We start from the raw sequence: 13,503 nt of genomic DNA, 5'->3' as shown, positions 1-13,503 counted from the left end.
AGAGCCAGGCACATATAAAAGGAATGCACTTTGGTTCATACCAAATGCCCTGGGATTAATCACACTATAAAATTAAATGGTTTGAGGTAAATTTTTACAAATACAGTTGACTTTTGTCTAGTGTTAGCATAACAAAAAAAAATATCATTTAAAAAATCAGTCTGATGTTAAGATACAACAAAGACCATCTTTAACCCCTTAAACATAGGAATTCCCTGTGTAACTAACCAGTGGTTACCTTTTTCGGTGCCTGACAATGACTCGTGCCTTATGGTTTCTATTAAGGCCTGTAAGTAACTGGATGTTTAAGACAGATGTATCTTTGCAGAGGTGGATTCCATCTAGTATTCAAAGAGTTAAAGAGGCCAAAAAATGCATGCCCTACAACATGGCATTCAGAACAAAAGGCACATTGTTATCACTAAGGGCACAATTTCTCCTCTACTGTTAATCTACACTGTCTTGCATTACTGTTGTTCCACTGTTGTAGCAATACACTTAAGTGGTAATGCACGCTCTGGGGGTGCAAGAAACGGAGCCAGATGAGACCGCAACCAAAGACAAGACCACACTGTGCTCTTCCTAAATCTGAAAACAGCTCAGACATCCCTAGACAATGGTAACCTGTGAGACCAAGGACTGTTTCCAAGCCAACTCCTGGTAGCCTATCGGAGCCCTTCATTTGTTTTAAAATCACAACGATGCAACAGTTTTGTTGGTGTTTTTTGACATGACAATTAAGCTAGAATTAAAAAGCAGCTCTATCACTAAACACTGAACATGGCAGCTCTTGTGAATAAGGGAAATTTCCCTGTATTTAGGGGGTGCGGTGTTGGGGGAGCCCCAATAGTGCTGCACATTATAGTTTGGCTTACAAGTTTCCGGTTACATTTGTGAATAAAGAGAGTCACAAATGCACTGTTGGCATCTTAAGAACCAGTTTTGTGTGGTGAGGGAGAAGACAAGCAGTATTAGCCCATTTATAAATTTTCACACGGATCATCATTTTATAGGGATATTCATATTAATGGCAGGCTCAGGTTCATATATTTAAAACTAAAAGTGAAAATCTCAAGAGTGGATACGAAAGAAGAGGAGCACTGGAAGGGGAAAATAGCCTTAATGTTTTTATTTTAATGACTTAAAGACGCTAACCATCATTAGGAGGCTTGTGGTTTTACAAAGCCACTTCTTATGCCTTTAAGCCAAAATTTTAATAATAAATACACAATCTTTAAATTATATAAGCCACTGATTGGGGGGTATCATCACATGGGCATCATTTAAAATGCAACTTACTAACATTATTGCACTTCCACAGATTACACAGAAATGTGTACAACAGGCTAAAGAATTTGACTAGGGGGAAGAAGCTATAATTTCTAAAAACAGAAGTATAAATTAATTTATCAGTGACACCCTTAAATAGTAAAGCAAATATCAACACCACTATCTTATTAATAAGCTAATCTTATTACTGATTTTTTTGGCAAATATCTGTAACAGTTCCTGAGCATTTTTCTCCACCATCAACTGACAAAGCCTCAAGATAAGTGAAGTGTTTCGTTCAAAACTACTTTTTTTTTTCTTAAAAGAGAAACTGTACGATTAATATTAAAAGAACTTAACTGGAAACTTTCTTGGCCTCGCTGGGGACCATGCTTTAAGTACTTCTAAATCAATTTACAGGCAATCAATACAATAATATCTGTGCATATAAAAGAGTATTTATCCTAATTTATACTACCCAAAACCTACTGTCCAGACAGGCAGAAATCTTTCTATATTAAATTGCACATACTAAAAAATTTTTTCCACGTGCCTTGAACTTGATATAGTATCACTGCTCATACATTAGTGATAAAATACTGAAATTTTCACTGTGAAAATAATTATTATTCAGAGGAGAAAATATTCTTTTACCTAACTCTCAGTTACTTTTCCAGGTAAAGTGTCATTCCCACAAAAACAATCAGTGCAATCCAAACGAAAGTAAAATAAAACAGAGGAATGTAATGTCTGTGGTTCTTCTAATGATGCATAGAGTAAATCAAACAATTTAACTTGAGGCTGAAGTTTTCCTCCTTCGAATTTGTTGTTAAAATTGGCCTTGCTGAACAAGCACAATGACTTCTGTTCATGAAGAGGATTTTCAACCCTCTCTCTTTTTAAAGAGTTGATGCTTTCCCAGGCTAAGAGAACCTTACTGGGGCACGTGAAAAGTGTGAACTCAGTCTAATTTGCTAAACCGTCTTTGGAACTATGGAAATCCCCACCTTAAGTAGCTAGGCTGTTCTTTTTTAAACTGGAATATGAAAAGATGGTCATAATCACAGCTAAAATGTCTCTCTTCTGTATTAGGAGTCTGGGATATATATTTGAAGGAAGAAAAAGAAATTAAATGCAAGCAACAGATGTGTGGTGAAAGAAGAACAGCAGGGAGAAGAGCAAAGAGAAGGAACAGTTCATGTAATACACTTCTAAATTTAGGTGCAAAACCAATTTTGTTAAACAAGGCTTCTTTTTGCAAAACAGCTCGCTGATCACATTGGAGAATCTGGAGGAACACACGTTTCCATTCATCCACCAGGTCTGCTTGGCCGGCCGTTAGAATGTCAGAATGCTAACTGGGCATTTCAACTGTGGGGATTTTATTTTGTCTTCGAGCACTATTTTAGGGAAAAATCTCTAAGGTGCAGTTTGTCTTAGAATAGCATTTTCATCCTGACCATTCTCCATTCTCCTCCCACCATCACTACCACCTGGGTAACTTATGGAAAACGGAAGCAGGGCAGGCTGCACCTGTGCATGAACCTGAAGCGTGGACAGAGAAGGGGGGCCTTCAGAGGCAATCACCTTGGGGAGAATATACTATGAACCATGAACACATAGTGAATGTCTTTGACACCAATCTGTAGATGCGCGGCAGTCATGACGTAATCAATGGCCTGCCACTGATGTTTATTACTCTGCCACACTAAATACAGTAAGGCTCATCGTACTTTTAGAACACAAAAACAGTTTCAGAAAGTATAAAAACTTAAAGCATTGTCCCCATGTATTTTATAAAAACAAAACAAACAACTTTCTTACATTAAAATAAGTGCCAAAAAGATACAAATGAGTTGAGTTATTGAGCAAATAAAAACAGGTCTGAGCTACTCCTTTTCAACCCAGTAAGGCTCAGCAATGTCGTATCTTTCAGAATTACCAGCATCGGGGGACTGAGCTCAGCTAACAAGTTTTGGCAACACTGTCCTCTGCTGAATATTCCCGTTGGCATCTGTCATCTGTGCCAAATTAGTCCTCAGTTTGGAAGCTGAGCTGGAAGGTGGAGGTAACTTGGAAATGGATGTGATAGCACCAGTGCTCTCGGTGATCCTTTTCACTGACGTCTTCTCCCCCGTTGGAGGCTTTGGCAGCCGCCTCCTCAGCCAGGGATGCCGCAAAGCCTGGCCAGGGGTCATGCGAACCGCAGGATCCCATTCTAAACACTGTTTTAAGAAGTCAAGGAAAAGGGGATCGTCACACCCCTTCAGTGCATTCCCCCACTCTCTGCTCTCCGGTGGGCCCCTCAGTTTCCCCCTCCGGGAACGGCCTCCATTGAGAACCACGGAGCCGTCTGAGAGAGTCGTGACAGTGCAGTAACGGGGATAACCCTTGGAGCTCACAAAATTTTTGGCTCGTTTGGATGCATCCAGCAGTTTCTGGGAGGGCATGCCCAGCAGTTCAATCATACAGGCCAGCTGGTCCCCTTCGTCTTCCCCAGGCAAGAGCGGGTAACCGGTCAGGAGCTCCGCTAGGATGCAGCCCAGGCTCCACATGTCGATGGGCATGCCGTACCTGGCGCCAAGGATCACTTCCGGGGCCCGGTAGAAACGGGACTGGATGTACGTGTAGACCCGCTGATGCTCATAACAACTGGAGCCAAAATCAATCACTTTAATCCCGCTTCTACCCTGCTGCTTTAATAAAATGTTCTCGGGCTTCAAGTCACAGTGAATTATCCTGTTTTTGTGCAAAGCATCCAGGCACTGCAGGATGGAGTGGGCGAACTTGCGAACCAAAGGCAGGCTGAAGCCCTGGAACTTGTTCTTCTTGATGAGCTCGTAGAGGTTCATGCTGAGCAGCTCGAACGTCATGCAGATGTGGTTGCGGAAGGTGAAGTTCTCCAGCATGTGGATGACGTTCATGGTGCTGTCCTTGTCCTGCTTCCGCAGGTGCTCCAGGATGCGGATCTCCTCGGCCGCCTGCCGGTGGAAGCGCTTCTCGTTCCTCACCATCTTCAGGGCCACGTGCTGGTGGACTTTGTGGTCATAGGCCTTGACCACCTGCCCAAAGCTCCCCTTCCCAATGACCTTGAGGACCTCGTACCTGTAAGCCACGTGATCGTGAGGCACCTGCACATAGGATCCCTGGTCATCGTCGTAGCCACCGTTGTTCGGCCCGCCTGTCATGCCCTGGCGCTTCTTTGCGTTTGGACCCAAGAAGTATATTTCAGGGTAGCTGAAAATCTCATGGTGTTCAAAGCTGCTTAGTTTTTGCATGTACTGCTTCATGGCTTGCTCGGGTGTCATGGGGATGGCTTTCACCTTCCCCACGCCTTCCAGAGACTTCAGGGAGGTGGAGCTCCCCTGCCGTCTGTGGGTGCTCTCTAGCTGCCGCTCCGGCACCACCGGCAACCCCGCTTTGCCCACCGCCGTGAGCCCATTTGGTTGTGTTGTGAGCACTGTCCGCCTGTTACTGTTATCCTCAAACAGCTGCTGAACCTGGATCTGTCCATGGCTGTGGCTGCCGACATGGAGGTGGTCATTCATTGTGTGCTTACTGCTGCCAATCTGTAATTCAGAAAGGGAACATCAAGAGAATGCAAGAGGTCTGTCTGTTCAAAAGGGATATTTCATAAATCGGCACCCACCCCCACCTTTACAGAATCCAATTTGGTTTGAATTTACAGCCAGAATCAGGTTTCTTAAATGGAAAGAGTTGTGCACGCCGGAGGGACCTCACGAACACCCCGGCAGGGAGAGCGGACGTGACGTGGACAGCCTCAGACAGGAATAAAGGCAGAAGAGGTTGAGGGGCTGGGGAAGGCTATCAAACTTGGGATCCGGAAGAAAAAGACCCCCATAGCTGCTACACGTAACAAAGAGTTTGCTGTACATGTTTTCAGGGTTCTTAGAGTAAGTCCTCAGTGGAGGCAGAGACCATGCTTCTTGCTCATCATTCTCTACCTAAGATTTAGCACAGGGCCTGGGATATCATAGAGGTGCCACGCAGCCCATACTTGATATCAAGATGAAAGAGGATACAGAAAAAGCATGAACATGTCGGCAGTCTACTGGCTCTCCTGCCCCCAGATCGTAACATTTTTCACACTTCACTTAGTAGCTTCTTTATTACCGTGAGGGCAGGGACCAGGTCAGTCTTGTTTACTACTCCTTCTCCAGTGTTTAGCTCTGAGGACACTACTGTCTTCATTCTCGGTCTTCTCCACTACCTGAAAATCAAACTAATTACACCTAGGAAAGTGCATGATCCAGAAGCAAAGAAAATTGTACTTTTAGGCTGGAAAGATTCCCATGTAGATATGCACTCTGTAGCATCTTGTAAACCCCAAACCTATTTTTAAGTTTCTAGGCTTCACTGGCTGTGATGACCATTTAAGGCCATTCAGCCCAACAATCCAACCGCCACCCTCTTTTGGGCCTTCCTTTGGTCAATGGCTTGGCTCTCTCAAGACATGTATTTCTCCAGGCTGCTGGGATACTCAGCTTTCTGACAAGGAATACAAAGTAGCAATTTCTATTTCAGGCACACATGCCATCCACAAACATTCCTGTCTGAACAAAACTGATGGCATAAGCCAAGGGGCCCCAGCCTTCCTACTGAGAATGTACTTGGGATTTCTTTCAAGCATTATTATGGCCAAGAGGTGAGGGGTAGAAGAGGACTAGCAGCCAGGATCCCCTCCCAGTTAGGAATTCTTGCCAGCCTCAGACAATCACTCACAAGTCTTAAAAGCATCCCACTAGATGATTTTTTTTTTTTTTTTTGCGGTACGTGGGCCTCTACTGTCGTGGCCTCTCCCGTTGCGGAGCACAGGCTCCAGACGCGCAGGTTCAGCGGCCATGGCTCACGGGCCCAGCCGCTCCGCGGCATGTGGGATCCTCCCGGACCGGGGCACGAACCTGTGTCCCCTGCATCGGCAGGCGGATTCTCAACCACTGCGCCACCAGGGAAGCCCCCCACTAGATGATTTTTATATGAAACCTTAAAGATCAACTTGCCTCTCACAATCCATCTCATTCATTCAGCCAGTGTTAGCTGAGGCCTAACCACACATGTGGCAGAGTCCCTGCCCTTCAGGAGCTTACAATCAACTAGCTGAAGTCCTCTACTATCAGTATTTTTCCCATCATCTCCTCCTAAATCCTACCTCTTGGGCTTTACATGTCACTAAACGCATAGAAGTGCTCTGTATATGTAATATAATTCAGGAAGTGGTTTGGGACTATGTCGATTATAAAATGAAACTCCAAGTCCTTCTTACTAGGAGACCAAGACCTTCAAATTTTCTTTAACTGACACACAGCATGCACAGGGACTATCTGAGGCATGCACTTTCTCTCTGCAATCTTCTAAAACAAAGTAGGATACAGTATAGTACTTGGGCCTTTCTGAAGTATGACTTCATTGAGAGATTTTATTTCTCAGATTTCTGGAAGACTGCTAGTTGAACCCTTTTATTAAACTCACAGATGATATTCCATGCTAAGTGAACTTATCTTCTGTCAGGTAGCTGGACAGGTTATTTTATCCTCGTTCTATGCCAAAAGCAAAGCAGTTCATAAAAAGGCATTAGGAAGTCCTGGGTATATATAAAAGTAGTACAGGCTTGTCCATGGATTTTTGTTCCCAAGCCTCACTCTCTGAACCTCTCCTCCTCTCCACTACGGTCTTTCAAGCACCAAGGAATAAAAGGACCTGAAATTAGAAATATATGTCTCCTAGAGAACCATTCTCTTCAGGGCAGCTTGGAGAGATTTCAGAAGAAAAACCGACATTACCAGTATACATGCTACAAAAAGCATGAGGTTTCACTGGGGACAAAATTAACGTTGGGGCTTTAGGAACTCCTAAAAAGAGGACAAAGTAAAACGTTCTGAGCTTCAGAAACCAACTTCAATTTTTGCAAGAGCAATTTTAATGTTCTGCATAATTCAAAATATCATCAAAAAAAGCTGAGTGACTAGAACTAAAGAGTTTGCCAATTAACTGGATCACCTCCTGTCTTTCCAACTACCTTCTCTTGGTCTCCTCCACAGCAGCAACGAAGAAGGGTTCCAGAGTTCCCCAGGGTTCAAGCCTCAAGTCGCTGGTGGCTTCTCACTTCCATAACTCCCCCTGGTCGACTATGACCATAGCCAGGGCTCCAGCAACCCCCCAGGGGCTGACATCTGCCACATGTACACCTCTAGCTAAGACGAGCCCGATCTATGTCTCCCGAGCTTCAAGACCCCCTGTATCCAACTCCAGGTCAGCTACCTTTCCCACAAGCAACTCAAACTCAACTCACGCTTTTTCTACCAAAACCATTTCCTCCTCCCACAACCCTCAATTTCTGGTCAACGAAAGGCTTCACCCACGAATAATCACTCTGTCTCCACGTCTCCCACACCTTCCCAAGTCGCCACGGAGCCCCGTCATTCCTATCTGCCCCACTCCCCTCCATCCACGCTGCCTCCCCTCACACCCCTGCTGTCTCTCACTGGGACAACCGAAGCAGCCTCTTAACATGTCCCCTTGCTTCTAAGTCTACAATTCCTCAAGTCTCTTCTCTCCACGGTGCTTCTGGAGTTACCACTGCAAAGTGTCACTCTGACACTGCCCTTGCTTTTGCTTAAGGCCCACACAGGCACCCCATTTCCACAGATAATATGAGACCTCACAGGTAAGAACATGAGGTTCTCAAATGTAGAGGCTATATGACTCGAGTCCTTCCAGTGTCACCCACCACTGTCATATTCTCTCCGAGAATAAGCTGGATTCCCCAAGACCCATGGAGACACCACGCTCTTTTACACTGTTTTGGGGGAGGTTATGTTTCATAATGGTTAGGTGTCCAGGGATTTTCAATTAGATGCATGGGAAATGAATCCCAGCTCCACCACTTACTAACTGTGTCACCTTGGTCAATTTACTTAATCTCTCTAAACCTCAGTGTCCTTATCTGTAAAAAGAAGGTAACAAAGCTACCTCATTAGGGCCATCAGGAGGATTAAATAAGGTAAAAGATATAGAGTGCGTAGTATAGTACTGAGTAAAGGACAGCTAGAATTATTGTCCTTTCCTTTTCCTGCTTGGAATCTCCTTCCTAACCAGGACTACATGGTAAACTCATACTCACCCTTCAATGCGCAGTTCAACTCTCACCTCTTCTGTGAAATGGTCCCTTTCCCTTCCAGGGTGCTTATAGAGCACTGATATATTAAAACACTTATTTCGTTTTACATACCTGTTTTCACACCTGATGTACCCACCTGGCTGTGAACAATTCCAGGGTGGGGTCACCTCTTATCTTTTTAAGTCCTTATTGACATAAACCCAACATACAGTAAGTACTCAGTCAACTTCTGTTGAGTGGAAGAACGCAGGTCAACCACTCCTTGTTAACTCTCACCTCTCTGAGTTATTCTTAAGAACTACCTTTGTACCTTCATAAGAAAACATGAAGTTAACACCCAGGGAATTAATTGGGACTTGTCTCCAGCGACCCAAGTCACAAGATGTTAGGCTTGCAATGCATCAGCAGAGACTTGGAAGCAAATGACAGCCCGTTAAAGAGTACTTGTACCAGAAGAGATCAACTAAACACCTAAAAGTGACATGTGGAATCTTAAAAACTTTCCAGATGTTAGGGAGATTCATTTTAGAGGCTCTAAATGAAAGAGGAAGGAGGATTTTGAGTCTTAAACACTGTGGGACTCTACAATCACAACCCAGGTCGGAAGCACAATTAACTGATCTATAAAAAGGGAGGAAAAAAGCCCTAGAAATGCCAAAACATTTCCACAAGACATATGCCAGGGCAACACCATAAACTTAAGAATGTTTAAAACCTCTCACTCACTTTTTCCTATTTGCCAATGCCTACCTAGCACAGTGCCCCTCAAATTTAAAAATACTGAATGAATGTAATTGTTAGATACCTACAACATATGGGTTGAAGCAGAAAGACCCCCAAAAGCCCTTTTTGACCATGACACATTTTAGCATTAAAAATTATGTAAGAACAATAGTCTAGTCAATTTGGTAGTTTTAATCTCTTCCAAAAATAAAAGGGAAAACAGCACATACTTCACTGTGCTAACATTTCTGGGAGTTTTAAAACTTTGCTGAAGTCATCTTAGAAATGCTGTATAGTGTTATGGGAATAGAACTGAGTCCAAAAAGATCGGAATTCTAGCTCCTCCTCAAACACATTGACGGTCTGTGTGGCCCTGAGTCAAATGTCTTTTTCTTCTAACAAACATTACTGTTTTTTAAATGGGAATATTCATTCTTCTTTAACTCCAATTATCTTATAAAGGTAAAACTGGTAATTGGAGAGTGCTTTAAATATTAAACCGTTAAGGAAGTGATATAATACTAATATTTCAGAATTTAAAAAATAAGCACATTAATATCTCCCATACAACATTAAAAAGAAAAAAACTAATAGGAATCAAAATAGTTATTGGGTACACTTTTAGGACAGAGATAAACTGACTGAGTATAATATATCCATGGAGATAGGGTACAAAAGGACAATGCACTAGATAAATTGCGAAGTTTATAATCCCTATAGTCATGTGTTTATCTACCTACTACATCATTTACAAGAGAAAATATGGGCAAACACAACGAGATTATTTTCCTCTCCGTAATGCCCTTCTCCCACCCATTCAAAAATAGCTCTTCCTAGTTGTAACTGCTGTGAAATTAAAAACTAAAAGCTTACAAAAACCTGAAAGACATACGGACACATGGATCTGCTAAGGTTCTTGCATTTATACCAAAACTAATACAATTTCCTAGAATTAGCAGTCAAGCAGTGTGTTAAAGCTGGACTTAGGAGGGCCTGGGCTTTAGCTCCAACCTTGACAGGAACTGGCTCAGGAGTCTTGACCAAACTAGTTCACTTGTCTGACTCTTTCCTCATCTGTAAAATGAAGGAGTAGAACCTGATAGACTCTGTGGTCCTTTTACTTGCCTGTTTGAGGAAGTCTGCAATGCTGTGCAAATAAAATCAAAACTAAAGAACAACCAAAATCCAAATTCATACTTTCAAAACCAAGCTTCTAATGATCAACAGCTTACTGAAGTTTAGGTAAGTTAATCACAGGTAAATCTGGTAGATACCACAGCAAAATATAAGCATCCACACATCTTTTCATTTCTGGTCCACCACACAGGCTATTCCTCTCGTATCATTTTCTGTCATCTCATTACATATTTCAGTTGTAAAGAGGCTCTGATCAAGCAAAGCCCACCCTTATATAACTGGAAGCCGGATGCAAACCAAGTAGTATTTCTTTTCCAGGTCATACCAATTCATGTGATTACATTCACACATAGAAAAAAACTGGATGTTATATTTTCCAAATTGTCTGATGATTCCAAACCAAACTGAAACACCTAACCCAATGGCAATTTCTCAACTAAAACATCACTGTGACAAGAACAGTCAACTCTAACACACAGAATCAACAGCCTACTGATGCTCTTCCATTAACCACAGCCCAAAAGATGGGTTAACTTCTGTGCAGTGAATTCTTAGCCCCTGGGTTTAGATGTGTCAGGAGAGACAGAAAGAGAAGGAGAGAGAGAAAGAAAATATAAGAAGAAAACATGTTCCTGGGGAACTGTGCACAGATGTCCAGGTCTAAGAGAAAATATTCCACTCTAGCCATCCGCTTATAAATTCTCCCCATAGACAAGTTTCCCCATAACACATGACCCTCAGAGCTGCTCCTCTGAAGGCTAGAAATGGCCTTTTCTGCAAGAACTTAACTTTCACTCGGCAAACAAAGCCATATCCTTAGCAAGCACCCCTCATACAGAACCATCTTAGGCAGTTCCTCTGGAAGATCCAATCGTAAACAAGACATTGGAAGCCATCAACTCCTCCAGGGCACATATCCCCTAGGCTGTCAGCCACCATCCAAGGGCTCTCTCTGGGAGCCGAGAAAAGGAACGTACTCTAATCAAGTCCAGCTTGCTGATCTCTGCAGCCACCAGTCCCGCACGGATCTTCCAGTTCCCTCTTGGCCCTCTGAGGGACAACAGCACCTGTCAGGTGGTTCCTGTCAGGTGCCCATCCCTTCCCACCTCCTTCGGAGGCAAAGCTGGCCCTTTTCTTATGAATAATATCCAACTGCAGAATCCTACAGGGGTGGCGTGTTGTTCTGACTGCTGCTGCGGTTCTTATTTTCGTTAATGTTAATTACAATTTCTGCTGTGTTCAAACCTGTAGCACTCATAAAACATGCTTCCACACGCGGAGGACAATTGTCGGTGCTCCCTGCTGGGTAGAGCCAGGCCCGGGACGCTCTCTGGGGCATCGATTTTCCGGGCAGGACGGCCTGGCTGTCCCCTAACACATATCTGTTTCTATAAATACCCACTACCCAACGTGGTGGTGGAGGGGTCAGGGAAAAGGAGCTCGAGGAAGCAAGGACGGAATAAAAAGCGGGGCGGGGGGAGCGAAGAGAGAAGGAAAGCGACCAGGAGGAAGTTCCGAGGAAGAGGAGCGCAGGGGTGGGCGGGCTCCGGAGGGGAAGTGAGGGGCCCACGCCACGAATCCTCCTTTGTGGCTGCGGCTTTGGGCTCGCTCAAGTTCCAGAGGGCGGCGTCCCAGAGAGGCCACTGGCGTGGAGACACTCGCACTTCGACCTCTCTCCCCTCTCCCGGCCGCATTATCCCCCAAGTCCGGGTGCCTGTGCCCCGGGGCCCTCCCGCCCCTCTCCCCCCGCCGCCCGCGGCCTGGATCTTACCGTGTGGGCTGCGGTGGCAGCGTTGCTGGCCCGGAGCGGCGGCAGGGCGATGGGGGAGGGCGGGCCGGTCCCCACTCCGCTCCGGGGGGCCCCAGCACCGAGCCCCGGGGAAGCCTGAAGCTGGCGAACGGCGCTGTCCCCTCCTCGGCCTGGCAGCCACGCGCGGGAGGAGACAAAAGAGGGTCAAGGGGGAGAAAGTCACCCGGACCTGGTGGCCCCGCCCCACCCCTCCAGGCTGCGGAGCCCGCTCTCCCCGGGGCAGAGCCGGGGACAGTGAACGCGGGCGTCCCGGAGCGGCAGGAGACCGGGGACGCAGACACCCGGCACTCCCGCGGGGCGGGGCTCGGGCGGCTGCAAAGTTAAGTCGGGCCCCTGGCGCGCGAGCGAGTTCGCGACCCGGCGGTGGAGCCGGCCCGGGGCCGGGCCGGCGGCTCACGTTGCTGGCGGCCACAGGCCTGAAGCGGGGCTGGACTGCCTACCCGGGCGCCGCCGCCTCGCCGAGGCCCGGGCGGGGGAGGCCTGGGCGGGGGAGGCCCGGGACGGCCCCCGGCCGGCTCGGAGGAGCCTCGGAGCTCGCGTGTAACAATGAGCGGAGCCGAGGCGAGGGCGCGCCGTCCGCCCGGGGGACCCCGCGCCGCCCCGCCGCGGCGCAGACTTTGTTCGAGGTCCCGCTGGTAGCGGGAGCCCGCGCCACGAGGGCTGGCCCGGGGGCCGCGGGGCTGCGCGCCCGGGGCGGCGCGGGGCCCGGGCCTCCTTACCGGTCGGGTAGGCGGCGGGAGCGGCGGCCGAAGGTTTCCTGGTTAACATGGCCGCTGGAGAGGTAAATGCATCTCAGGGCTGCCGTCGCCGTCTCCGTCTCCGCCGCCGCCGCCGCCCGTCCTGCTGCTACTTCTCGCGGCCGCCACCGCCGCGCCTCCTGGTCGCCCCTCTCGCGGATCTCCGGCGCCTCCTCGCCGCCTCCCGTCAGCTACAGCCAGACACACACAGTCCGCTGCATCCCCTCGGCCAGGGCCCGCCGCCGCGAGCCCCCCGCTCTCCCCGCCGCCGCCGCCGTCCTCCTCTTCCTCGGGCGGCCGCAGCACCCGCCGGCCCGTGCACATGCCTCGCCCTCCCCGGCGCGCCGCGGGCCTCCCCGATTCCCTCACATAGGGCGCGGGGGAGCTGGCTGCGCCGCCTCGGCCGACTGGCTCGGGAGCCTCCTCCCGGGCCCGCGCACGCGCGCCCCCGCTCACACTCGCCAGGCGCCCGCGCACCGCGCGGCCGGGAAGGGCAGCCCCCCCCCCGCTCCCTCAGCCGCCGGGCAGGCCCCGCCCCCGGACTCCCCCACACCGCCACCCCAGGCCGCGCCACAGACTCCCGCGCACACCCCTCCGCGACCCAGCCGCCCACCGGAGTCCCTCCCACCCACTCCTCCTCCCCAGCACGCACCCCAGTCGTCGGCATAGCCACCCCTCCACTCCCCCGA

At 47.8% G+C, this 13,503-nt stretch overlaps 1 protein-coding gene across 3 annotated transcripts; it reads right to left on the bottom strand.

Moving 5' to 3' along the window:
• Nucleotides 1–2,917: 2,917 nt before the first annotated feature.
• DYRK2 (dual specificity tyrosine phosphorylation regulated kinase 2) lies at nucleotides 2,918–12,934 on the bottom strand. 3 transcript variants are annotated; one of them, XM_024122862.3, is made up of 3 exons: nucleotides 12,797–12,934; nucleotides 12,039–12,187; nucleotides 2,918–4,838 (listed from the first exon to the last, which is right to left on the bottom strand). In XM_024122862.3, the coding sequence occupies exons 1-3, from the start codon at nucleotides 12,843–12,845 to the stop codon at nucleotides 3,231–3,233; spliced, it is 1,806 nt and encodes a 601-aa protein (XP_023978630.1). In that variant the 5' UTR covers nucleotides 12,846–12,934; the 3' UTR covers nucleotides 2,918–3,230. The 3 variants fall into 3 exon arrangements, with proteins under 3 accessions (XP_023978630.1, XP_023978631.1, XP_028346160.1); XM_024122863.3 differs by lacking the exon at nucleotides 12,797–12,934 and adding an exon at nucleotides 5,404–5,500 and having other exon boundaries at nucleotides 12,039–12,123; XM_028490359.2 differs by lacking the exon at nucleotides 12,039–12,187 and having other exon boundaries at nucleotides 12,797–12,880.
• Nucleotides 12,935–13,503: the final 569 nt, after the last annotated feature.

Source organism: Physeter macrocephalus, chromosome 6 (genome assembly GCF_002837175.3).
Source record: "Physeter macrocephalus isolate SW-GA chromosome 6, ASM283717v5, whole genome shotgun sequence".
NCBI classification, from domain to species: Eukaryota; Metazoa; Chordata; class Mammalia; order Artiodactyla; family Physeteridae; genus Physeter; species Physeter macrocephalus.
Note: the sequence above shows the minus strand (reverse complement) of the source record. Positions and strands in the feature narration are given on the sequence as shown.